General features: G+C 36.5%; 1 protein-coding gene across 2 annotated transcripts in view; it reads left to right on the forward strand.

The window, feature by feature from the left end:
* Window positions 1–25676, forward strand: part of CENPF (centromere protein F) — a 35800-nt gene that overhangs the window by 6581 nt on the left and 3543 nt on the right. For both annotated transcript variants that reach the window (XM_048299285.1, XM_048299286.1), the window contains exons 6-18: window positions 1533–1800; window positions 3291–3493; window positions 6257–6382; window positions 8048–8176; window positions 9716–9838; window positions 12476–12611; window positions 13092–16513; window positions 17093–19387; window positions 19945–20085; window positions 21124–21300; window positions 22045–22206; window positions 23526–23712; window positions 24419–24892. In XM_048299285.1, coding sequence (XP_048155242.1) covers window positions 1533–1800; window positions 3291–3493; window positions 6257–6382; window positions 8048–8176; window positions 9716–9838; window positions 12476–12611; window positions 13092–16513; window positions 17093–19387; window positions 19945–20085; window positions 21124–21300; window positions 22045–22206; window positions 23526–23712; window positions 24419–24892 — 7843 coding nt within the window. The remainder of the gene's footprint in view (window positions 1–1532; window positions 1801–3290; window positions 3494–6256; window positions 6383–8047; window positions 8177–9715; window positions 9839–12475; window positions 12612–13091; window positions 16514–17092; window positions 19388–19944; window positions 20086–21123; window positions 21301–22044; window positions 22207–23525; window positions 23713–24418; window positions 24893–25676) is intronic.

Here is a 25676-nt window from a genome sequence, read left to right on the forward strand (position 1 = left end):
TAGAAACATGACACAATATGTTTATTGAACCATGTGTAGGTGTATGGAGAAAAGGTCCCTTTATTGATAAAGACAAATCATGCCTCTTATATTTTCAGAGCTTTTGGGCTTGTTTTTTTTTTTTAAATAAATCAGAGAATGTGTGAGGTAAGTGTGACTCGGTGTAATGTTGTTGGATATCCACAAAACACTGATGAAAGGAAAAAAAATTGATAAGGGGAGTTCTTGCAAATTTTAAGGAAAAGATTGAGTGCAGTGGCAATAAATGGTCAGTTTTTACTGGGGAATGGTCAACAGAGGAGCCTGAAAAGGCTTGGTAAAGACACCTGTGCTATTCAGCATATTGATTAGTGTTCTGAAAAAGAGTTGAGTAATATGGTTGAAGACCACACAGTATTTTCTACCACTAAATAATTGCGATAATTAAGATGGTAAGTAAAATTCAGCTTAAAAAATAGTGAAAAAATCAGGAAAACATAATTTGAAAAAGGAATACCTGATACATTCAGACTCTAAAACTATGACTGCAGGAAGCATTTGGTAGTCATTATGGCTAGTTCTGGATTCAAACTTTTGTCTCAGAAACTGTAAACTTAAATGGCATATAAGGAAAATGATTACTGCATGCATGGTTAGGTTTCTTTGCTCTATGTCTGTTAGCAAGTTACAGGATTGGACACAGCATTCTGGACAATACAATACAGATTTCTGGTCTTGGCACAGCTATTCCTAGATAAAAGCATATTCTCTGGTTTGACTGGGAAGTCACACTGGGTATTACATGGTTTAGGGATTTAATTTAAGAAAAAATAATTCAAATGAGCTGCATTTCAAAATCCAGTTAAAAATACAATAGGGGCTTTACTGTTTGAGGTTTTGTTTGTTTGGGGTTTTTTTCACTTAAGGAGGAAAAAATCTACTATTTTGTTTCTGTTTAATTTTCCTATGGGCAAATATTGAAAGCTTGTACCTGGCATATTTTATTATAGCAATTTTGGGGTATTCTGTTTATAAGTTTAAATAATTAAATCTGTTTTGAATTTACCTGTGCTTCTCCAGTAGAATTAAATGTTGGTCACATATCAGATACGTTAGTCTAGACTTTAATTTTTTTTTTTTTTCAACTTTCTTGTCTTCACTTGCCTGCAAAAATGTAGGCTTCCATTTTGAAAAATGTGGGAATTAAATGATGGGATCTCTCCCATCATTTTCCCATCAGTTAAATGATGGAGAAAAGACAAGAATTTATTTATGTTACTTATAAAAATACACAGATCAAAACACTTTTTTTGATATCCTGATTTGTATTTATAAGTATCAACTATGCTTGGATACTTGGGCTAAAATTGTTTTGTTTACATAGCATGAAAAGTAATAGCATGTATCAGTACTTTGCACTCATGGGTGCTGTGACATTTTAACAATGTGAAATGATGGTGAACTATTAGCTACTTAATATTAAATTAGTTGTTTTGTTATGTTTTGGATAAGGAACTATGTAAAGGTATATCCTTTTCTTATTTTGGACACAGAAAATAAACCAGCCCCATCCTCAAAGCTCTTTGAGTCATAGAGAGATTGCTCGGCATCAGGCTTCCTCATCTGTGTTTTCATGGCAACAGGAAAAGACACCAGCTAGAAACCAAGAAACACCTGCAAGGGGAAGTTCTGCAGCATCCTCTTTTCCATGGCATAAAGAAGCAAATTCAAGTATTATATCAGAGAAGAGCGAGTTTGACATCAGCTTTGCTGAGAACTATAATTCTTCCCTCATGGTCCAGCTAAGAGCACAGAACCAAGGTATCTGATGCGTTTCTTTAAGACCCAGAGGCAGTCTCCCGTGTGGTTTCATGAAAGCTGGTGTGCAGATAGAGGCAAGGTATTGAAATTAATGCTTTAGCAAGGAAAAGAGAAAGATACTTGTTGTTGCCTTTGGCAGCTGGCCCTGTTGGCTGCTGGTGCATTTTCAGTGATCAGCCAGTACACAGAGATTACCTACAAGCTGTAGTATCTTTTACATAAGGAGTGTGAGAATTAGAAGGGAACAATTTGTATTTTTGGGATGAGTAGAGGACATCATCCAATATAAAAAATTCCTTCTCTATTATTCCCATTGCTCATGGAACAATCTTCTTAAAACAGCTAAAAAAAGTCCTCAGGATTTCATTGCATCTCACTGTTAAGTTCAATTATATTGCTTCCTTGTTTTTCTATACTACTGATATTTTTGGTTGAGCAATATTAAAAATTTGATGACTGAACATACTTAATGATAACTGAGTTGGTCAATAATGGATGCTACTGGAAGCACAAGAAGAAGTATGCTGCAAAAAGTACAATCAAAACCCAAGATATGGTCTTGTATTGCACATACTGACATGAAGAAATACTTATTCCTGATAGCTGTAAGAGAGGAAATAGTTGGTTTGTTGTGGATTTGTTGAGCATTCACTTAAGCCTGCTATTTGTACTCTTTGGACAGCTTTTCCACTGTTTTACAAGTCCCCATACTCTCCAAACTATTCATTCAAATACCTCCCATACAGCTTCAATTTTGGTGGCTTTTTCAACTCGGAAGCCATACAAATTCAGAATCAGGAAGACAGGACTTCTTTTATCAAAAAAAAAAAAAAAAAGACCAAAAACCAAACCAAAACCATATAATAGTAATTCTGGATAATGCCCCATGTAGCTAACTTATGTTGTCTACTGTGAATTGTGTTGTGGTTTTTGGAAGATAAACTCTTACTGATGCATACTGTGAGAATATTACTTGGTTTAGTTTTATATGTATGCAGTTTTGAGACAGGAAAAACATTAAAAATATGAATTGGGTACAGATACCAAATAGTTGAAAAGTCTCTTGAAAGCACAGTCGCCCCAGGCAAATGCTTGTAGTGAATATACTTATAAAAAGAAAAAAAATGTAATAGATATTTCAAGTGGCATGTTTAAAAACAGTAACAAAACCAAACAAAAATAAATGAGCAGAGGAACAAATTGTCTTTGCCTTTGCAGCACTTGCTCCTGAGCTCTCATATTTCTATGTTCTTTCTCATGAGGTAGGAATTATATAGAGTCAACTGTCTTTCAGTCTTGATAGTTTTAGTCATTGATGTCATAGTAGAAGACAGATGTACCTTGTTTAACTTGCTCAAAATTTTGCAGGGTTTCTGCCTGTGTCAGGAAATCGGGTTTTTATCAAACATATTAAATACTTGTAAGTGTGTTGGAAGAGGTACCTTCCAAAGCAGAAAGTATTCTTAATCTTTACTGTTTTTTAAATTCAGAACTAAATTCCATCATTGAAGACCTAGAACAGCAACTGCAAGCTCAAGAAAAAATGAAGAGGTCCTATATGAATAAATATCAAGAGACTGAACTGGAGCTGGACAGATTGAAGTTGCAGTTAACAGAGAAGGATAAAATTCTGAACAAAACCAGAGATAAACTGACTCAAACGAGTACACAGCTCGATCAAGCTACCGCACAGGTAAAACGTTGGCTCACACATCTGACTTTCCTTACAATGCATTGCCAGAATTCCTGTGTGTCAGTTTTCAGCCATTTTAGTAAGAACCAAGGTTCTCAGACTAAGTTTCTTGAGAGTTTACTAAGGATCAAGTTTACTAAGGATAATACATATCTAGTTTGATTTGTATTATGTGTAAAAACATTATTACATGTATGCAGCTGCCCATTTTCTGGAAGGTTTTTATACCACCTGAAGAAATAATTTTCATACCCGGGTAAGATTGACTCAAATTCTGAAAAATATTTTACTGGTCAAGTTGCATAGAGCAACAATGACATCTGGTGGCAAGTTCTGACCTGTCATGCTTCTTTGGCAGAAAATCAGAATCTGTTGCTTACACTACAGGATGTTGTGGGGGCATAGTCCTTGTATTGTAAATTGCTTGTTTTAAATAAAGTCTAGGTAAAAATGCAATACACAATTAAGAATATATGCAGTTTCTAAAAGGACTTTCACAACCTAATCCTAAGGAGTTTGAATTCATAGTAAAAATCAGTAGAATAGTACAATTTGCTTAGTCAAGAATTTACAGTGTATGTAAATACCTATAAAAATCTGAAATGGTTCTGATTTTTGCTCATAATCATGCAAAGAAGAGGAGAATGCCAGTGCTCAAAATATTTCAAACTGCAGAAGGTAACAAGTAACTGTTTTCCTTGATTAATCAAGTTGCATTACCTTCCTAAAGTCCTTTTTCCCGACACTTAACAAAATTGAAATTAGTGCACAGATGTCATAATTTCTTAAATCTTCACGTTTTCATCTATCTTTTAACTTTTTTACCATATTAGTTTGATCCATCTACAGGATAGGGAAAAAGATGTTTCTGTGTGTATCTTCTCTGGGTATAATAATTATGCATGTTTGTCAGCAAGTTTCTGCATGCTACTTAATTATGTTGGTAAGCTGCTGTTTCCCACAACTCCTGTATTGGTCCTTAAAAAATAAACCTTTGCATGTTCTCATGTAAACCTTGACCACTCTGCCTTCTCAGAGAGACAGCAACATTTGGTAATTCTGCGAGGAGCTAGTTTAGGGGAAGTCTTGGCAGGTTAAGGGAAAATCAAACTCCTGTCATAGTCCCTTGACTTTTTTATAAAGGCACAGTCATCATGGTGCATTTGTAGGAAGACAGCTGACCCAATCTGACAGCTCAATTTCTCTGAAAAGGGCTTTATTTTAATTTATTTGATTCCACAAATGACTGGATTCAACTTCCTAAAAGACTAGGGTATTATGTATTTAATTTTCCCTTGTTTAGGGTATTATGTATTTAATTTTCCCTTGTTAATTTTCCGTGGGTTTAAGAGAGTGGAATTGTTTTACTAAGGAATCAAAGGGGATTAAAAGCAGCCCAAGGGAACAGGCAAGGCTGTGTATCTAGAAACATGCCTGGGGAAGGACAAGGAGGAGTGGGACTTGCTGCCATTGGAACTGAGGTGCAGCCCATCCTTAAGGTGCAGTGCATGTTGCCCTGAAGGTTCCTTTGGTCCTGCCATCTGAAGGTGACTCCTTTCTGTTCTGTTTCCTCTTTCTCGCACTGGAATTGATTCTCTGCCTGCCCACCCTGGACTTTGAAAGCAGAACTGCATTGCGATTTTGGGTTTTAGTTCTTGCCTTGTAGTCTGGATTTAATCCTGGCACTCCCTCTTGTACACTTCTCTGTCACTGGCGCCATGCACAGACTTCAACCACAGCACCTCTGTGTTATCAAGTATTTTCACTCCTTGTGAAATCTGCAGGCTTTCTGCAATCAAGTTTCTGTGTGATGTTACAGGAGTTCATGATCCCTGCAGTCTCTGCCTAATAACCTGACATCCCAATACAGCTACCTGCTTCTTATTTTCTTATTTCTACTGTTTCATTAACTCCATAAACAGCTCTTGTTGCTGAAAAAAGAGAGTCCCATTCACCCTTTGCCATTTTTCTTACTCTCTGGGGAAAAAACGAACATATTTTGCATTAACAGATTTGGTCTGGAATAAAAACTGCATTTTTTGTTTGGGAATTTTTTTTGTTCACTCTCTTGGGTGGCACAATATTGACATAATCAATGGAGTTAAATAAGTTAACATGGAGGTGAACCTGGAACATAGCCTACCAATTTTTTTTTTAATTAAAGTTTAAATTGTAAAAGATACTCTGTTGTAGTAAACTAAGAGAGCTGCTTCTTTTTTCTGTCCAAATCAATGTGCTGAATCACTCTGAAATTCAGTGGAAAATTCTTTTATTTTCAGTCTAAACATGTAGTTGCTTAGCAGTTTGCTGTCATTCTTTAGTTGGTAGCAACCTGAGATACTGAAAATACAATCTATTCTTACTGCCAGATGTAGCATATTTCTGCAGACTGTCAAAGACACTGATTTTCTTATTAAATTATCTAAATATATAAAGATATAACATATATTATCTAAAGATGTTTTTATTATTGTATGTGTATACACTCATACACACCTAATGCATACATACAAAAGTATATATACTCTTTCTATATATACACACATGTTTTCTCACTAAACAAAAGGAAAAATGAGTTTTGATGAGTTTTGTACTTTGGATTGCTAAGAATTTGTATGGTACCAGCTACAGCTACTTTGGTTATATGAATGCCAGAACAATTGTAGTAGCTGAAAGCAGTGGTTTTTTATATGAGTGCTTGTACATTTAAATGAAACATCATTTGCACCTTTAACACTTGTGATTGAAACTAAATTATTACAGGTCCAAATGTTGGAACAAAAGGTGAAGCAATTGTCAGAAGAGCTGAATTGCCAAAGACAAAATGCTGAGAGTGCTCGTCAGTCTTTAGAACAGAAAATAAAGGCAAAGGAAAAAGAATACCAACAGGTAAGACAAGGAGAACGTTTTAATTTTGACTTGCTGAGGAGATGAAATCACTTGTCTTATTTTGTGTGTCTACTTTTCTGTTAATTGCAATCACATTTGATAGAGGTAAAAGTTGCAAAGGTAATTGAAAAAATGGAAAACAAACATTGCAATAGAGGGGAGAGGCTGTTGGAGAGGTGCAGGATTCTGTTGGTATTCACTGGACAGTAGCGGATGTGTTTGAGAGATGGGATGAGGTGCAAATTCATGAGAAACTGGGCTCCATTTTTCATAGAATTATGTACATGTGAGCTCAAACTTAGTAACCAACTCAGTTATTTCTGTGAAATCTGAGTTAATTTTTCATGCATTTTGCATGGAAGAAAATAATTTCTTCAGGATTATATCTCTGTTATTCTAATTTTGGTTCATGCTCAGAAGATGTTAATATAGTCAATTAGCATAAGTGTCTTTCATTTCCTTCATGCCAGCTCTTGCAGAGAGAAAAAGTGTAACTCTATCCCAGGAACATTTCTGGAGCAAAGGTATATTTAGTATTAACAACATTAATACTGACTTGGATTAGGGCTAAACTCTCTGTATTTTTCTTTTAAAGCTTAATAATGTAATCAGTGTTAGGAAATCCAAGACATAGACTCGGAAGTGATAGTGCTGCTTCAGATGGGTATTTTGAGTTTGCTTTAGGGATTGAATAAGGGCCCTGAGGAAGACGACTACTTGTGTCAAATTTTTGACCTGAAACCTTTTCTCTAAGATATGTCCAGACAGATAAAATAATGGGCAGAGGAATTCTGCTGGGGTAGCCAATAAACAGTGCTGCTACCAGCATTCTTGAGTGAAAAAGTGATTTTACAAAGTCCATTAGTCCAGATGGTACCTCAGGATCTCAAATTGATACTGAAGCTTGTCTAGAAGTGGTAAATTGGAAAAACGGATCTTTATATCTGAATAGTTGTAGCATCACTGTATTAATCAAAAGATGGATTGAAGGCCCATAAGCCTTCTGTCCTGGTTTTTCTTAAAGTTAGCTAAAAAAAGGCCTTCATAAGATTAATATGTAAGTCCGCATACTGCCATTCTAAGTTGTTCAGCAAGGCCATTAGTTGAGAAGAACTCTTTTTTTCTACAATTTTTAGGATCTGTGAACTGTTATAGGTTCTTAGAAAGTTTGTTTAATGTTCATTTATTTATAACAGTCTGTAAAGTCCAATTTAAAGGCTCTGTATTACATCTTCTTGCAACAAAATTTGTGCAATATCGTAGAAAAAATCAACTTTATGGTATGGTAAGTAAGTAATAGCAGAGATGAACTTGTCCACTTGCACTGTAATGTAGTTCTTATATGAAACTTACCTTTAATATGAAAAAGTTTAACACCATTACTTTCACTAGTTTTAGATTTTTTTTTTCTTTCTGTGACAGGGATGTTGCAGTAATTAAGCTCTTAAGCAGATGACATATGTTGGGTTAATGTTATTCTTGCCTATGTGGCATTTGCCTTATGAATCAAAGATGGGTTTAAACTGTTGTTTACTGTGCAAGACAAGCTTCCCTGAGGAGGCAGCACCTGCTGATAAAAATCAGTTGTTATTTCTACAGTAACCAAAATAGAGACTTCTTGTAGTCATGTGTTTATTTCTTTGCTTCTCTGCCACTGTTTTCTAGGAACTCTCTTGTCAGCAGCGTTCCTTGCAAACACTGGATCAGCAGTGCAACCAGATAAGAAGCAAACTGAATCAGGAGCTACAGCAAGCCAAAAATGACTTCAACATACTGCAGGCAGAATTTGACAAAGTAGGCTTCTCTTTTAGCATTAAAGACCACTACTAGAATGGTATTTAGTTGTCTCAACAGTACTGCCTTCATTTAATTATACATAAAGAAAAAAAAAAATTAATGTGGCATCTTGCATTAATGTTTTTATGGTATGTATTAGGTGTTTTGTATTTACCATTTCTTACTGCAATAATATGTATTTAAATCTGAATTATAGGCTTTTGAAAGTTTGTGGCTAGTCCACTTCTCACAGGGAAGGAGATGTAAATGCAGACAGTGCAGGTAAAACAAAACTGAGTGAGGAGCAGCTAAGGCTGATCACAAGACACTTTATGTAAAAACCATGCAGAGGTGTAGTTTGATGATAGAGCTAGTGACTAACAGGTTGTTGCCCTTTGGAAAAACAGTCCCATTTTTATATACCCTGGCCATGCACTCCTCATGTGATCCTGGAGAGACCTGATAGAGCAGATAAAAGAGCAAAGAAGATCTTACATTTAAATTAGCATATATGTATACAAGGCCAAGTGTTTGCTATCAGTTTAACTCCCTGAACTGGTTCTCCACAAAATCAGATGAATGTCAGGGTTTGTGTAAGGAAGAACATCCCCCTTGTATGAAGGAGGTATTCCACGGCTTTGGCAGCAGCTAGCTGTTAGAACACATTAGTTATCACAAACTCCCAACTTTAAGTAAGTTAGAAAGCAGCACAAGCCTCTCGAGTGGGTTGACCAGAGAAGAGGAATGTTTAAAAGCCTCAAAAAACTTTTGAGAGCATCTCTCAAGCAGCAGAGCTGACTGAATTTCTAAAAAGAGCCACAAGTTCTTGAAAGTTATATTGAGAAGCCCCATTGGTAGGCAGCCTGAGCTTGAAACATCATTTCTAAAACTGCCAACAGCTTTCCTGCAGGCTTGTTTTATTTTAGAAATATAGCCATGGGACTACATTCAGTCAAATGTTTTTACTGGAGGCTTCTTTATTTTATTTTGTATATGCTTACTGGAAAATTGATTTAATTGAGAGGAAAAAAAGTGCCTTTTACTTCCTTCTCAAAGAAAGGTAATTTATTACTTAATGACCTTGGAATAGACTCTTTTTTGACCCACTAGTGGCATTTCCTTCTTTTTTAGTCTGGAGCATTTTAGGACTATTTTGAAAGAGTTTAAACCTGTTCATCTTTTGTAAAATCTATGTCAACAGAGCAGTGAGTGCAGTTATGATCCTAACTTTCTGATTCACACGGTTCAGCAAAAAGGCAATTGTATTTCAATCTCATTTGTATCCTACAGATATCATTGTGGTGATGTACCTGCAAGTTGGATGAATTAATCTGATTTCAGTCAGTCTAGAAATGATGTATCTTACAAACATCCCATTTTTTGGTCAGAGGCAAGGGAGTAGAAAGGCAATAAGGAGCTTTTCTCTAGATAACAGTAAAGCAAACCATGGTGAGATAAAATACTGTAGTTTCATTTTGTAATAGAATGTTGAGCTCAAGAATAGGAGTTTAAAGAAAGAAGTTGTATATGCCTGTGATGACAGCATTGGTTTTCCAGGTAATGGCAGTGAAACAACGCTTGGAACACGACACCAGTGATCTCACCCAGAAGCTGTGCAGAGCAGAGCAGGCTTTAACAGCAGCCCAAGCTAAGGAAGCTGATCTTACAAGAAACTTTGAGGTGAGCAATGCTGAGGAGTATTTGGCAGAATTAATACCAGAAATCAGCAATTTGTAAATACTTAATACTGTAGAGCATTTGCTCACAATTGTGTTTTTCCCCATAAGCGATCTTTAAACACTTTTGTGGGCTATCTTAATAACTCATTCTAGTTGTAACACAAAATGAGTCCTTCCCTAACATCATTGGAATTAGTGCATTTTCTGGAACTGGTTGTGTGGTTAGGATTCATTGCTGTAACGCTGCTGATATGATTCTAGTTCATGTTGGACTTCTTTTTTTAAAAAAATAGATTGTGTTTCAAGAGATTCTTGCTTTTGGTTCTGGAATAAAAATAGAATAATAGTAAAATGCTTGTTTGATTTCGAAAGTAAATTCTAGGATCATTGACTGCTGCTTTGATTCGTACTGTCAAACTCGGTTATTTTGTACAAATACTATATCATCCTTAAAAAAAAAGGCAACTATTTTAGAATGAGACACTCCAATAAATACACAGTTTAGAAAAACTTTCCCCCAAATGAAGGTAAATGCAGAGAATTTTCTGTATGCTGCCATACCACCTCATTCACGCATGCAGAAACGTTTTCACTTTAACGTCTCCTCTGTGTTCTCAATTACATTGTTTTGCTTTGGTGGCAACCAGAGCAGCTACACTTGAAATTGTTACAGTTTTGCCACTAGAGACCTCATAATGCAAATTTTTTCCTTTATTTGGAGAACCAGGAGTAGGTAGGAAAAACAGCTGGATACCTATGTAATACATGTCACAGTTTGGTTTTGTTAAAAACTCTCATTTTGCTTGTTGCCAGTTGTCATCAGCAGACATAAAATAACCCGACGTAGTCTCTGCCAAAAAATTACCTTCAAAATTCTCTGCAAAAATCTAAAGGAAACTAGTGGGTTTTGTTCAGATCATTGCAAACATTTGTATGGGTTTAGTATATTGTGAAAATTTAGGTACATTCTTGCTGGTAGATTGCGATGTCTGAGAACATTCCCAGCTATTGGAACGTGACTATTGTTAGAACAGCACTTTGCATGCTTTTGGCCTAGCTGACTGGCTCTCTCTCATATATTGACTTGTTGAGCAAGTCCAGAGGAGGCCGCCAATCAGAGATGATCAGAGGGATGGAGCACCTCTCCTATGAGGAAAGGCGGAGAGTATTGAGTTTGTTCAGCCTGGAGAAGACTTTGGGGTGCCCTCATTGTGGCTGTTCAGTACCTGAAGGGAATCTACAAGAAAGATGGAGAGGGACTGTTTACAAGGGCCTGGAGTGACAGGACAAGGGGGAATGGGTTTAAGCTGAGGGTAGGTTTAGATCAGATAGTAGGAAAAAATTCTACACCTAGTCTAGCAAGGGGTATTCCTGCCCATAGCAGGGAGGTTGGAACTAGATGACCTTTAAAGCCCGTTCTAACCCAATGTATGATTCTATGAATACTGGAAATGTTTGCACCAAATCAAAATAAATGGACCTTTCAGCCATTTTAATTCCTTAAACTTGTTTGTTTTTCTTTCCTTACGTAACCCTAAGTTTTCTAATGATCAGGCTAGTTTAATTCATGTGCTTGTATTGCATCTGTGCATGCAGCTTTGAATGCAAGGAGTTTAGATGCTTGGACTTCTTTGAAAAGTTATTAGGACTGCTAGAAAACTTATTCATTGAAATTTATATGTGACTGGATTTTTTTTTAAACTATGGGTAGGGAACGCTGTGAGTAGAAGGGAAGGCAACTGTTAGTGGCAGTGACAACTTTAATCATGTTCTGAGGATGATTTATTTGTTGTTGCAAAAACAACCCTGCCATGCCAGCAAGCTTTTAGTTTTTTTCATTCAGACCTTTCCATTTCTTGAGCTTGGCTTTTGTGAATCAATGCCCATCTGCTAGTAGTAAATGGATGAATAATTGGCGGTCTGTTTCCATTTGGGCCATGCCAGTTCCATGCCATCTGTTGTCCAGAGCACAGGAGTTTGGAGAACAAGGATGAGTTTCCTTAAAATAACTTTTGTTTGGTTTCCTGGGTGCGATGTAGTTGCATAGCTGGGTGTTTTTTGCTGGTGGTGATAGTGTGTTTTCTTTACTTGTTTGAGGTTTTTTAAAATCAATTTATTTAAAAGAAAATGCTGTTAATTGCAAAGCAACTGTCTGAAAGTGTGAGCACTTCTAAATAAAATTTGACCAGTGTTGCCCTGTTGATGATGTTCAGTGGAAAGAGAACTTGTCTCTGCGTGAGATGACAGGTGACATCTGATCTACACATTTCATGTTAATTTTGTTGCCATTGCAGGGATTTGTTTACCGAGCTGCTTTGGAAAAGTAGCCTGACTTCATCAGCTCAGATTTTGTAGAATCTCTCCTGTCCTATCTCTATCTGTGAGGTCATGTGGAGCTGTTTTTTCTGTGCTAACAAGGAGCACACTGACTACATCAACTTGCAGCATATCTCAGATGCTGTCAATTTGTTAAGAATAAAAAGTTCAGCTTATGTTTCCAAGCAGTGCTTAGGAACCCAGGCTGCCCAAAGTCTTAACAGGATCTAATGGAATATCTTTACTTTGATTTAAATGAACTGAGTCCTTTGATCTCCTTATCAATTTACATGAAATATGGTCTTATTTGGTTTTGGTTTAGGAAGTGAAACAGGAGAAAAATCTTCTCAACTGTCAACTTGAAAAGAAATCGCAAGAGATCCACCAGCTTGAAGAGGAACTAAATATGATCAAGCAATCTCTAATGCAAAGCCAGAATTTTGCAGAAGAAATGAAAAGTGAGTCGTGATTTTAAGTTTACACAACTCTTTGTGTGTTTCCTGCATTGCTGTAAGTTCATTGTGAATTAAGTAAAAAGTTTCTGCTGGGGGGCATGATTAGTGTTTTTTAACAACACTGAGTTTGTTGTGAATGAAAAGAAGGTTTTTGTCTAGGAATATGTACAGTTCCTGAAGATACGCTGTTCTGAAAATAATTAAAGTGTACTGAACTTACCAGCAAATTTGTTTTCATAGAATCTAATTAAAATAGAAAACTTCTGGTTTGCAATTCCTCTATGGAAAGCTGCCTGTATTTAGTGCCTGATAGCCTAAAGTGATATAAACATCCTTCATCTAGTGATATAACTTAAGAGTAATGCTTTGCAGTAGAATGAAAATTGAAAATAGTAAAAGTAAATAGTAACACCTCATCTAGAAAGTTATCAATAGACTTGACAGTATTGACTGGAAAAGATTTGATGATATTTTCTTCTACAGATAAGAATGCTGTTCAGGAAGTGAAGCTGAAATTACTGGAAGAGAAATTTAAAAGGCAAGAGAGCTCGCTTTCACTGGAGAACCTGAAAATAACTTTAGCTGACATGGAAAAGCAACAAGAGTCTACCCGAGGTCTCCTCAAGGAAAAAGATAATCATATTAAAGAACAAGACTCTAAAATAAGTAAGATGGAGGGACAGTCAGAAGCTTTGCAGAAACTCCTTGGGTTAAAGCAGAGAGAATGTGAAGAATTGCAAAAAGAGGCTACTGTTTTTTCTCAATGGAAAAATGAAACTGATCATCTTATTTATAAACTTAAGTCTGAAAAGGAAGGTATGCTGGCTCACATTAATGACTTGGAGAGTTCCCTTCAAAGTCAGCAAAGCAAAAATCATGAGCATGGTGAGAAACTTAGAATGATGCAAACTGAAAGTGACAGGAAATCCACAGAGATTAGAGAACTTAAAGATATGCTGGAATGTAAAAGTGCAGAATTAGAAGAACAAAAAAAAGCTTTTGATGAACTTAAGCAGAAAGCAGAATGTTCTGATAAAAAGTACTGCAAAGAGATAGAAAATATGTCCTGTAAAATATTCCAGCTCACCAACAAAGTTGCTGAAGTAGAAGAAAAGTTACAGTTGGCAGCAAGTCAAGGACTGCAAAGGGAGCAATGCTATCGTGACCTGCTTGGTGAATATGAAAAAATCTGTTGTCTTGTAAAAGTGAAAGATACTTCAGAAGTGACTGAAGATGGAGAAGTTAATTTGCAAAGCAGCCAGGATAAGACTCCTTTAGATAATATGCAACTTGCAGCAACTAACTTCAACACTGAAGATCACGGATGTGCAAGAGCTCTCCTAGAAGTGCGAAAAACTAAGGATCTGGCCAATTTACAAGAGCAGATCTCTTTTCTTGAGAGTTCTTTAGCAGCTCAAAAGCAGCTGAATTCAAATCAGCAGCAGCAGTATGAAGAATTACTGCAAATAAAGAGTGAAACGGAACAAAGATTATTTGCAGTAGAACAGAAGCACAAAAGCTTCGTGACAGAAACCGAGCAGCACATCAGTAACTTGCAAGCGGATATTTCAGCACATCAGGAATTAGTTGAAAAAACTTCAGCTATTCTTGAGGAAAAGGACATGCAACTGCAAACTCTGAATGAAAGATTAGAAAACCGACAAGCTGAGCTTCAGGATTTAAAGATCAATAATAAATTGCTTGAGGAGTCACTAAGACAGCTGAAGCTCATGTCTGAAACATGGGATTCAGAGAAGAAGGACATGTCTTCAATGGTTTGCTCATACAGTAAAAAAATTGGTGAACTTACTGAAGAAAATGCAGCCCTTAGGGATTTAAGCAGTGCTTTAAAGCAAGAACAAGTAACTTTACTGGAGGCAAATAAAAATATTTATGATAGTTTAAAGGAAAGAGAAGAAATAATTTCTGAAATGTCTGGAAAACATGAGGAGGAAAGACAGCGTATTGAATCAAGAACTGAAGAAATCAAAACAGAGCTTGAAGTTTTGCAGGAAAAGTATAAATTAGTAGAAGAAGAAAATGGAAAAGTTATGAGCATTCTGAGAGAGCAGACAATTGAATTTGAGGGAAAAAAAGCAAAATTAGAACAAGAGAAACAGGTACTTAATGAGAACAAAGATATTTTGCATAAACTAATAGTATCAGAAGAAATAAAAAAGGGTTTGGTTCAAGAACTTCAGCAACTGCAGTCAGAATTTTCCAACATCCAACATGTGCCTTCTATAGAGCTTGACTGTGTAAGTCAGGAAAGGTTAAATGTCAGGACAACACAAAATACAGTTCAAGAGAAATGTGGCCTTGTACCTCAAGAAAAGGAGCTATTGGGGAAGGAACTACCAACAGAAAATGAATCTCTAATATGCGATGTTAACTGTGAACAGAGACTCTGTTCAGAACAGTTCAGAAAGTCCATGGAAGAAAAGGACATTGAGCTGAATAAATGCCAGGTTAAACTTGAGCTTCTTCAAATGGATTTTGAGGATAGCGAACTCTCTCTAGAGAACTGCAGGTTAGAAGTGATGCAACTGGAGACTGCTTTAAAAGGTGTGGAAGCAGAACTTGAGAAAAGCATGAGGGAGAAAGAGAGACTGCAGCAAGAACTACTGTCTGTTAAAGAACAGAATAGTGCAGATTCTTCGCTTACAGCATTAGAGGACGATGGCCACTCATTGGAGTGTAATTATGGTGACATTTCCCAGGATTGTGGCAAAAGACGAATAGATGAAAGTCCCTCATCGGTGTTGCTGGCATCCTCTTTGCAAGTAACGATAAACCAGCTGAGTGAGCTCGAGAAAATGTGTGAGAGGTTGCAGAGTGAGAACACTGCATTAGCCTCTGGATTCAAAGATGCAAATACCAATGGTACCACAGGTATTAATAAAGAGGAGAAAGATAATATAATGAATGCGGATAGCAATTTAAAAGCTGAGAAAGCTGTTCTTCCTGATGAACTTATGGATCAAAGTGATAACAGTGATGTGAGAATGTGTTCTGATAATAAGGAAATGCCCTTCAGACTTAAAGAATGCAATACTTCTGACTATGAAGATTTAAAATTGTCCAGCAAAGAAGTTAAGATACACTTTACTGAGGTAAGAGAGAGGCTTTTGACTTTCCAGAATGAACACCTAAAATTATATGAACAGCACTGCAGTATGAGCTCAAAGATTTGTGAGTTACAGTCTTGCATTGAAGTACTGAAGGCAGAAAATTCTTCATTGTCAACAAGTCTGAGCAGTGCTCATGTAGATTCTTTGAGAGTGTCACTGTCTTCCAGCCAAGGTGACATGCTGTTTAAATTAGATGACACTAAGGCCACGGATTCTTCCTCAGATCTTTCTGTAAATCCCTGTTTGATAGAAGTAAGTAAGGTGGTTGATTCTCGTAACCGTGGTACATGCAAATGGACAGAGGAAATGAATCAGCCAGACAGTTCTGTAGAAGTAATTTCAGAGGATGCAACAGAAATTTTGGTTGAAAATTTGGACTCTGTTAGAGAGCTCAGGAGTATTACTCCAAGAAAATCTAACCTTGAAAGTAGAATTGAAGAACTGCAGATGCTCTGTCAGACATATGAGAAGGCCATCAAGGTGCTTGAAGATCAGTTTCATGTTCAAGAGAATATGAAAAATGAGGAAATACAAGAGCTGAAAGAAGTTATACTTTCTGAAAGGAAAGAAATAGATCTTCTCAAACAGCAAAATCTATCTGAAAAGGAAGAATGGCAGCAGAAGCTGAATAATGTGACTATGGAGATGGAGTGCAAACTGGCAGCAGAAAGAAAACAAACTGAGAATCTCTCTTTGGAGCTGGAAGCAGCAAGGCTCCAGCTACAGGTCCTTGATTTAAGTTCTCATTCACTGCTGTGCACAGATAATGAAAATGTAAGTAATTGCTGTCATGCAAATGAGTTTTATGTAAAACCTTTGATTTGTGGTGACCCAAATTTAAATTTTCCGATAAAATCTATTTAAAATTGTGCCCCACAGAAGCAGTACTACTTTTTGGAGAAAGAAGAAAAATCTATATTCAAGCAGTAACCTTTGTCCCCTTAGCAATGCTAATAATAGTTCACTTTGTCATGTAGACACCTATTTTCCCAAAATACAGAAATATGTGGTATCTTTGCACGTAGACTTTCAGCAAATTTATCTGAAATTTCTCCCTCAATATCTTTAAAACCTTTTGGCTAAAGATGTGTGTATAAAGAAGTGTCAATCCTTTCTGTAAGAAAGGAAGCTCTGAACTCTGAAGTAGGGAGGGATGCATCTTTTTTTTTTTTTGTTTGTTTGTTTGTTTGTTTTTGTTTGGTGTTTTTTTTTTTTTTGTTTGTTTGTTTTTTTTGCGTAAGAGCAGGAGCTTTACTGGTTTAAGAGAACTTTTAAAACTTACCATGTTTTTTATCATATGTATACTTCCCCCTGATTTTTTTTTTTTAATTGATTGGTTCTTATTCCTTGCAGAACATAGAACAAGGAAACAGTTCTTTTAAGTTGGGAGTGCCTGTTGAAAACTCAGGTCTGAAAAACAATAATCTTAAAATAATTCCCATTGAGGAAATGGCTGCAGGAGATGCCTCTGTGTGTGAAAATGAAACTGAGACTGCTGAAGCAAGATTAATGGAAGATTACACTGAGAATATTTCTGGAGAACATGAGTGTAGAAATATGTCAGGAAAAATAAGCAGTCCCTCAGACCATGCTAGTGCATGGTCATTTTCTAATAGTAGAGGTTTGAGTGCTGGGTATTTCTGTGAAAATCAAATAACTACTGAAATGCTTCAGGAAGAGGCAAAACAGCAGACAGCTGAAAATTTGAAGCTGATCTATGAGATAGAAAAAAACCCAAACCATGTTGGTTTAAAGATAAAAGTAGAGCAATTAAATTTGGAGATGAACTTCCAGGAGGCACAAATAACTTCAAATAGCTCAGCTTTTGCAAAACTGGAGGAAGCTACTGTAGCTGTTAAGGAAGAAAACCATGACATAAAGGAAAACTATGCAACAGTTTCTGTCAATAAGCAGGACTTATCTCTTCAAGTAGTCTCATTAGAAAAAGAACCTGAGAACCTAAAGTCTGAGCTGGAGATATGTAAAGTTAGATCGTCTAATGCAGCAGACACGTTGAATGATGTAGAAATGGCCAAGAGAGATTGTCAGGAACAATTTCATGCAGCTGAAAATGAATGGGGGAGTCCAAAATCTGAGCAAGTTAATATTGAGAACCATGCCTCGTTTATAGAGCATGACATTGAAATGCTTCAGGCAAAATGTCAGCAATTGGAAAGGGAGAGGGAAGTTAACCTGAAAACTATTTCTAGCTTTCAAGAGCACCTTGTTTCAGTCACAGCTGAGAGAAACTGTATTGGCCAAGAGCTGAGTATTTTGTCTGAAAGCAAAAAAGACATGGATCAAAAGTATCAAAAGCTACAAGAACAATTAAAAGAGTTAGAGTTAGCTAAGATGGATTCTACTGAATTCATTAGAAGGTTAGAGGATGAAGTGAGGACACAAGCACATCTGCTTGAGGCTGCAAAATCTGATGCAAATCAATTATCCAATGAAAAAGACCATCTTCTTCAGAAGCTGCAAAGTTTAGGAAATGATGCTGTATCTTTCACCTTAGAAAAAGAAAAACTCCAGAATGAAGCAGCAGATTCAAAGAAAGAAAAAGAGCTGATTGCAAAAGAGCTGGAAACGATGCAGCATAAATTAAGTTCATCAGAAATGGAAAACTCAAAGCTTTCCAAATCTTTGGAAGGCTTGTTAATGGAAAAGGGAGAACTTGCTGCAAGACTCAGCGCAGCACAGAAAGAAGCAGACCAATTGCGCTGTGGAATTGAGAAGCTGAAAGTAAAAATTGAGTCTGATGAGAAGAAAAAACGTCACATTGCTGAAAAGCTGAGAGACAATGAACGGAAAACTGACTCTCTCCAGGATAAAATAGAGAGACTTGAAAGGGAATTGGAGATGTCAGAGAAAAATCTAGAAGATACAATTATTGAGTTGGAGACTGCCAAGGCAGAGGCAGAAACATTAGCAGCAGAGATGGAAGATATGACTGAAAAGCTGAAATGTTCTAACTTACAAATTGATGTCCTCACCTCACAAAAAGAGTGTTTGGCTAAAGATTTAAAAGAAATGCAAGAAAGATTCCTTGAACTAGAGTCTTCAAATTTGACTACAGCAAAACAGTTGGAAGAAAAGGAGGAAGAAAAGATACAAATCAAGGATGAGTTTGAAAATACTGTGGTATTACTAAAATCTGAGCTCAAAGATATGAGTAAGAAATTAGAGTTTTCATGCAAGGAGGAAGCAGATGCTAGAGCAAAAGAGCAAGTCTTGATTAATCAGGTGGCTCATCTTGAGCAAGATAAAATAATGGTATTACAGGAATGTCAGGAAATAAAAAATGAAAGCATCAGATTGGATCAAGCAAGGGAAGTACTTGTTCAAGAATTGATGGATTGTAAACAAAAACTCGATGAAAAGGTGCAGGAAAATTGCGCTCTTGAAAAGCAGGTGAAAGAAACAGAAGCACTATCTTTGCAGCTGACACATATGCAGCGTGAGCTTGAATGCTGGCACCAGGAAAAAGAGAGGCTGCAGAATTTGATTGCTGAGTTGAAGCTGAAGGAGCGACATTTTTCTGATGGTGAAACCTCTCTGGATATCCTGAATGTTCTGAAAATGTCTTATAAGGACCTTGAGAAGGAACTGGAATCTACACTTTGTGAAAAGAACACTCTATGTAAAAAGGTAATATAATTTCCATTAGGGTAGAGTTCCCTTTGTAGGAGTGAGGATAAAGTGTCCTCTGGGCTTACCACTTCCTTAATAAATTAAATGCTAAAATAATTTTAACCTCAAACTTTTGCAGGAAACATTCTATTTTTAAAATTACATTTTCCATGCAATCGTGAATTTTCATTGAATTTACAGAGCTGGAAAGCCCGGCATTGTTTTGCATAGGATGAATGAGAAGGTAGCTTGAAAGTAGATATAGACATTTAAGCAATCAAAAATGCAGGAAAGTTTCCTCTTTCCTGTAGAAGAAAAGGAGGAGGAACAAGTTGGTATTGGGTGATTGAGTTCTTGTATCAAGAATAAATACTTTGGAAGCTCAAAAGAAAGTGAAACAACAATAGTGCATTTGCCATGTGAAAACATCATTACCCTGTTATGACTCTTGCTTAAAACTTGACCAGCTGTGGAAAAAAAATAACACATCTTAAAAGCTATTTGTTCCATTTAAGTAAATTCTTTGAAGGTCATGACTCATGAATTAAAAATAATTCTGGAAAATTTAATTTCAGGTAAATGAACTGGCTGAAAGTCAAACTGAGCTGCAAGTCAAGCTAGATAATACAGAACAGAAGATTACCAGATTACAGGAAGAAAGAAATAAGCTTGCTGAAGAAATGCAATGTGTTCAAGAACATTCAGAAAAGAACAAAGTAAGTTACCCCATCTGCAGTATTTCTATGTTCAAGGCCAGATGCTCGAGTACAGTACATGTGTGGAGGCTGGTCAATGGAGTCTGTGATAATGTACAGTATTAGAGGTTCTTGCTTACAAATTTAAAAAAATCCAATGTTCTCTTCTGAGACAAAATGATCAGTTAATAGTTTTTTCCCTCTTCCTTCCATCCAGACTATGTTTTCTTGGCATAGAGGCCACTGCTGGTTATCTAGACATTTTTCAGTGCTGAGAAATTCTCTACTACAGGCTTTCAATCATCAGACTGAGGAGATCAGATAAGGAATAAACCATTTTTCGAAACTACTTTCAGTAGTGCTAAAGTAGTTCAGGGCAAAGTCAAGGAAGAAACAATTTTAGAGCCTTTATTTTTAATTTGTTTGCATTTAATTCTTCGAGGCTATTTTATCATCTAGACAGCTTTAGATCTTAATTGTGAACTGTATTATATCTTTAAACCACTTTATGTGGTCGTCTGACCTACTAACATTATTTAGAAAATTTTATAACCAGGGGGTTGTTTCTATTGTGGCGTTGAGGATTTTGAGTGGGAGAAGAACAGAGATTTCCACAACTTTCAGAAATCCTAAATGGAAATACAGGCCAGCTGTCCAAAAAGTAGTTAGGAAGGTGGATGAAAATTAAAATGCTTAGAAAGTTTTGTCATCTTAAAGAGGGTGGGGAAAGTGACCCTTAACCTCTCAAGTCACTCTCAGAGGGAACAATGTTTGTAGAGGTTAAGCTTTGATTTTGGCAGTGCTGCTTGATTTAACGGTGTTGGAAAACTTGCACATGTTTTCTTTTAAGAAAACCTTCCTTTGCCTTCTGTCCTACCTTTTGTGTTCATATGTTCCTTTCTTTGATTACAGTGTGTTTACCCACTTTTAAATATCTTTTTCCTATCAAGTTGTTTTTGGAAATTCAGAGATGCCTCAGATTTAAACAGTTGAATGGGTCAACCCTTTCTCCATTGAGATAATTCCAAATACCAACGAAGGTGCTATTACTGTTTACAGATTCAGCTGCAGCTAACAACGTCAGAAAATAATGAACTGACCAGGAGTTTGGAGATGGTCCAGCATCAACTACAAGAAAAAGAAAGTGAAATTAAAAGACAAATATCAGAATACAAAGACAGACTACTTCAAGCAGAGAAAGAGCATCAGGATGCTCTGACAGAAGCAAACAGAAAGGTAAATCAGAAAATAGAAAGAGTAGTGCTGTGAGTTTTTAATTCAGTTCTCGTATTTGACAAAATTTTGCTGATACTATTGCAAAAGAATTTCTTTGCTAACAATATTTCCAAAATCTACATACCTTAGAACTTAGTAAGTGTTAAATTAACCTTTTTCCATATAGCAAGCACCTAAATGTGAATTTATCTCACAACTCAGTAAGCATTTAATCTATATAAAAATTCATTGGGACTATAACCTTGAAAATGGGGAAGCAACAGTATATTTAATCCAGGAAATTGTTGTTTTGGTAGGAATAGGGAAGAAAATTTAACCACTTCAGGATATAAGGACAAATTTGTTGGAAATATATTTGTCAGATGGGCTATATGCAAAGAGCTATCAACTTCTCTGCAGAAATATGTGTGAACATTTACTTGAGGCCAGTAGAACACAGGCAAATAACTTACTATAATTGTTTCTTAATAGTTATCATTCTTATTAATAGAAAGTAGATGTCAGAGCAAGTTATAGTAAAATATAAAGATTTTCTTATGACAGACTTCTTAGAGGCAAGATTCTAGTATTCAAAATATATACTTGAGACAAATTGCTCTTTCAGTTTTAAGCTCCTCAAACATAACATATTAAATTTGCTGTGGAATTCCTGTGGGTTTGTGATATGCTGTTAGGCACATCTTTAAAGTACAACTCAGTGTCCCTTTTATTATCGTAGTAATTAGGCACATTTTCTTTCTCTAGAATGAAGTAGAATTTGAGGCCTGTCATGAGAAGATTAGTTCACTGGAGCACTTTGTCAGGTCACAAAAATTGGAAATTGAGCGTTTGAAGTCAAATAATGAACAGCTAAACAATTCCCTTAAAGAAGCTAATCAAGCCTTAGGAGAACTCCTAAAAACTAAGGTAAGAGAAACCCCTAAGCATGACCAATTTAATGAGATTCCAGACACTGTGTAGTAAAATAAACATAGTATTGAGAACTGGTGCTCCAGAACTTTGGCTTGACTTTGATACAGCTTTTGTTTAACTAAAGAGAACATAGAGCCTGGAGAAAACATTGTTACTATTGATTTACATTAGATAAATTCTGTGTGCCGTGACTGAGATCGCCTAGAATTGGTTTCTGTGACCCTAAACACAGCAGTCTACAGTGTCTGCAGCTGAGCTAAAACGTGGCTGGAATTCACTCAAAGAGCCTTTGCAATGCCTCTATTTTCTGTTTGTGAATTACTTTGATGGTAAAATGTACCGTCACCGATCCTAAGCATTAGTCTTGATAGATTGCTCTTGATTCATGTTTATCAATTCCATTTTATGTGGCATTCTCATTACAGTTATTAACTAGTGTAATTCTCTGACGGAATTGTTCTTAGCGATGCTGGAATATGAGCTCCACATACTGTGAGCTACTGACAGCTGGGAACAGTTCTTCATGTTCTTGGTTTGCTTTCTAGTAGCACAGGTGAAGCTTCACTGTCCATAAAATTGAATTTATGTACCAATAATCCCTGCATTTTTCTTGTTTTCTTGGTGGTTTGGGGTTTTTTGGGGTTTTTTTTGGGTTGATATTTGGTTGGTTTTTTTTTTTGGTCCTGCTTCAGTCTATGCTTGATTTCTGGCTTCAACTCTGTACTCCCACTTCAGGAATAAGTGTCTCTCTAAATGCGCTCTTGAAGAAACACAGTCAATTCAATTTACTTGCAAGTAAACACAGAGTTACAATACACTCATCTTGCTCAACAGTTCTTTATTCTTAGGGCCTTCCACTGTGGAGTTAATTTCTTTAATTAGAGCAGTCCTGTGGGATGTGTGCCAGTGACAGAAAACGGTACCCATGGTAGTGTGAATGTAGCAGACAAGGCTCTTAGCTGTGCTCACGGTGCAGTATTTGCACACCGGTTGGTACCAGACCAGTGGGATGATAAAAGTTTCAGGTTAGACATTGTGAAGAATTTTCTCACTGTAGGGAACAATGTTAAGTATTGGAAAGGGCTGCCCAAGGAAGTGGTGGAGTCACCATCACTGGAAGGGTTCAAGAAACAACTCAACGTGGCCCTTAGTGCTGTGGATTAGTTGATATGGTGGTGTTCCATCAAAGGTTAGATTCGATGATCTTGAAGGTCCTTTCCAACTTTAATGATTCTATTATTTCATTTGACATTATAATGTTTAAAAGGAGGAGTTATGTTTCTGGTGAAATAACTAAATTTCTTACTTTTTAGGCTGATAATAGTAACGTTATAATTCAGCTGAAGAAGGAAAATGAATATGCCCACAGTAAAGTGCAGATGTGGATGAAATCCTGTAAGCAGTTGGAACAGGAAAAGGAAATGTTGCAGAAACAACTAGCTGAACATGATGAGCTGCTAAAGAAGGAAAATCTGACTGTGGCAAAGCATAATAAAGAAGGTAACTGAATCTAGATTATTTTAAAGCTTTCTTAGTGGTGCATTAGTCTGTAAAACTTTCTTGTTCCCTAAAATGTCCACTTGCACATGCAGCTCTACTACAGAGCATGATTCTTAACTAAGATAAAAAATTACAAGTGCAAATGTCAAACATTTTCAAAATCTAGCTAATCTTTTTTCCTCTTCAAGTTATTGTCTCTCTTCTCAGAAACAGCACTAGGTTATGAATAAATACATTAAATATTAGATTTTTGGTGTTAACAGTGGCTTAAGGAAGAACAGAGATGTTTTCCTTATTAAGCAAGGTTTGTGTGCAGGTTCTTTTATCATTTTTCAGCAAGCTTTTCTCTCTGATTCTCATGCTTTGTTCTTTATATTTTAGCTCGTCTCATGAGATGCACTGTATTGCAAATGATACTTAAAGCAAGTTAAGGGTGTAAAGTGAGTGCTGAGAAGTTACAAAACGAGAGGGAAAATGTTTCCCCGTGCACTGGTCAAGGATTATTTTCAAAATTTGCATGTTCTCTATTTAATGGGGACATTACTATGTCTATCATATTACTGAGTTTGTTTCACAGTCATTTTTTTATAGTTAAACTGTTACAGAACATGTATAATTAAAAGATGTGTGACCATTGTATTATAAATTCTTATGTATGCATAATTTTTATGTCAGTTATATGAATAATAATGTTTTTCCTTGAAAGATGCTGATGATAATGCCAGTACAGAAGAAATCAAGTTAAAATTGGAAGAATTACAGGAATCTACAGAACTGAAGACCAGAGAAGCAAATGAGAACTTGGAGAAATACTGCTCTTTAATTGTTAAATATCATAAACTAGAGGAAGCAAATGAGATGCTGAAAACACAAGTCAGTTTGTTGAGTACTCAGCTGAAACAGCAAACGAGTGATGCCGTCAGCACTCCTTTGCTGAATTCAGATAAGTCATTAACAGTGAGCAAACAGTCTGTCAGAGAGAGAAGGTCAGATGGAGATACCACTAAGCTTTCAAGTAAAAGGCAGAGATGTGAAGGCAGCAGAAAAGACAATGGAGAACCAAGATCTCCTGCTCCTGAGACTTCATCGAAAAAGAAAAGGAAGTGTGATATCTCTCAAAATCTCTGTCAGGAGAACACTGACTGTGAGCTGGATGGGCTTCCAGAAATAGTGCAGAAAGGTATTTGTGTGTCTTGTGAAGGCAAATGTTTTCTGAGCACAGCAGGTGTGCTTTTCCTCTTTTTTTTTTTTTTGCTGAAGGGCTTTCACTCTGTTGAGTTGGGGATTATGCAAACATTTTTGGTGACAGTGATGGAAGGTGAAAGCAGTCAATGAGAGACGCGGCAGTTGGTGGCAAGTTAGCTTTTGTGGAGCTCTGGTGTTAGACCAGCAGAACGCATTTCTGTTGGATTAATAAGTCCCATTCTGCTAAGAGTTAAATGGTTGTGGCAGTCTCCTGTGCTCCCATCACCTTACTCACAGGTGTAGTGTGTAGTGAGGTGACTGGAGACCAGAAACTGGGGAGGACTGGTGTCTGGAGAGAAGCCCAGGTGTGTTCCCCAAGTGTTTGCTTATTTGTGTGCTTTTATTTCTTTCAATACCAGTAATTAAAAGTGTGTTAATTTACAAAACATGAAATCAAATAAATTCCCTGAGTTGAAACTGTCTTGCCCACAGCAGTAATACATTAACATCTCCATGAGAGTTCACTTTCCATCTGCTATGAATGCCATTAAATTAGGTAGCCTGGTGTTCCATATAAGGGTTTACTGCAGCAGAGAGTAACTGAGAAGCCTGCACAAATCAGGGCTTGAAAAATATATTGTATGTTTAACTACCTATCAAATAGCACTTTATAATTAATGTAATTACCATCAGTAAAGGACAAACCATAGAGATACTGAATTGCCTCAACTTTGGTTACTCCCAGAAGTCAGAATTTCTAAGGCAAAACATTATTTGCA

This window comes from Corvus hawaiiensis, chromosome 3 (genome assembly GCF_020740725.1).
Source record: "Corvus hawaiiensis isolate bCorHaw1 chromosome 3, bCorHaw1.pri.cur, whole genome shotgun sequence".
NCBI classification, from domain to species: domain Eukaryota; kingdom Metazoa; phylum Chordata; class Aves; order Passeriformes; family Corvidae; genus Corvus; species Corvus hawaiiensis.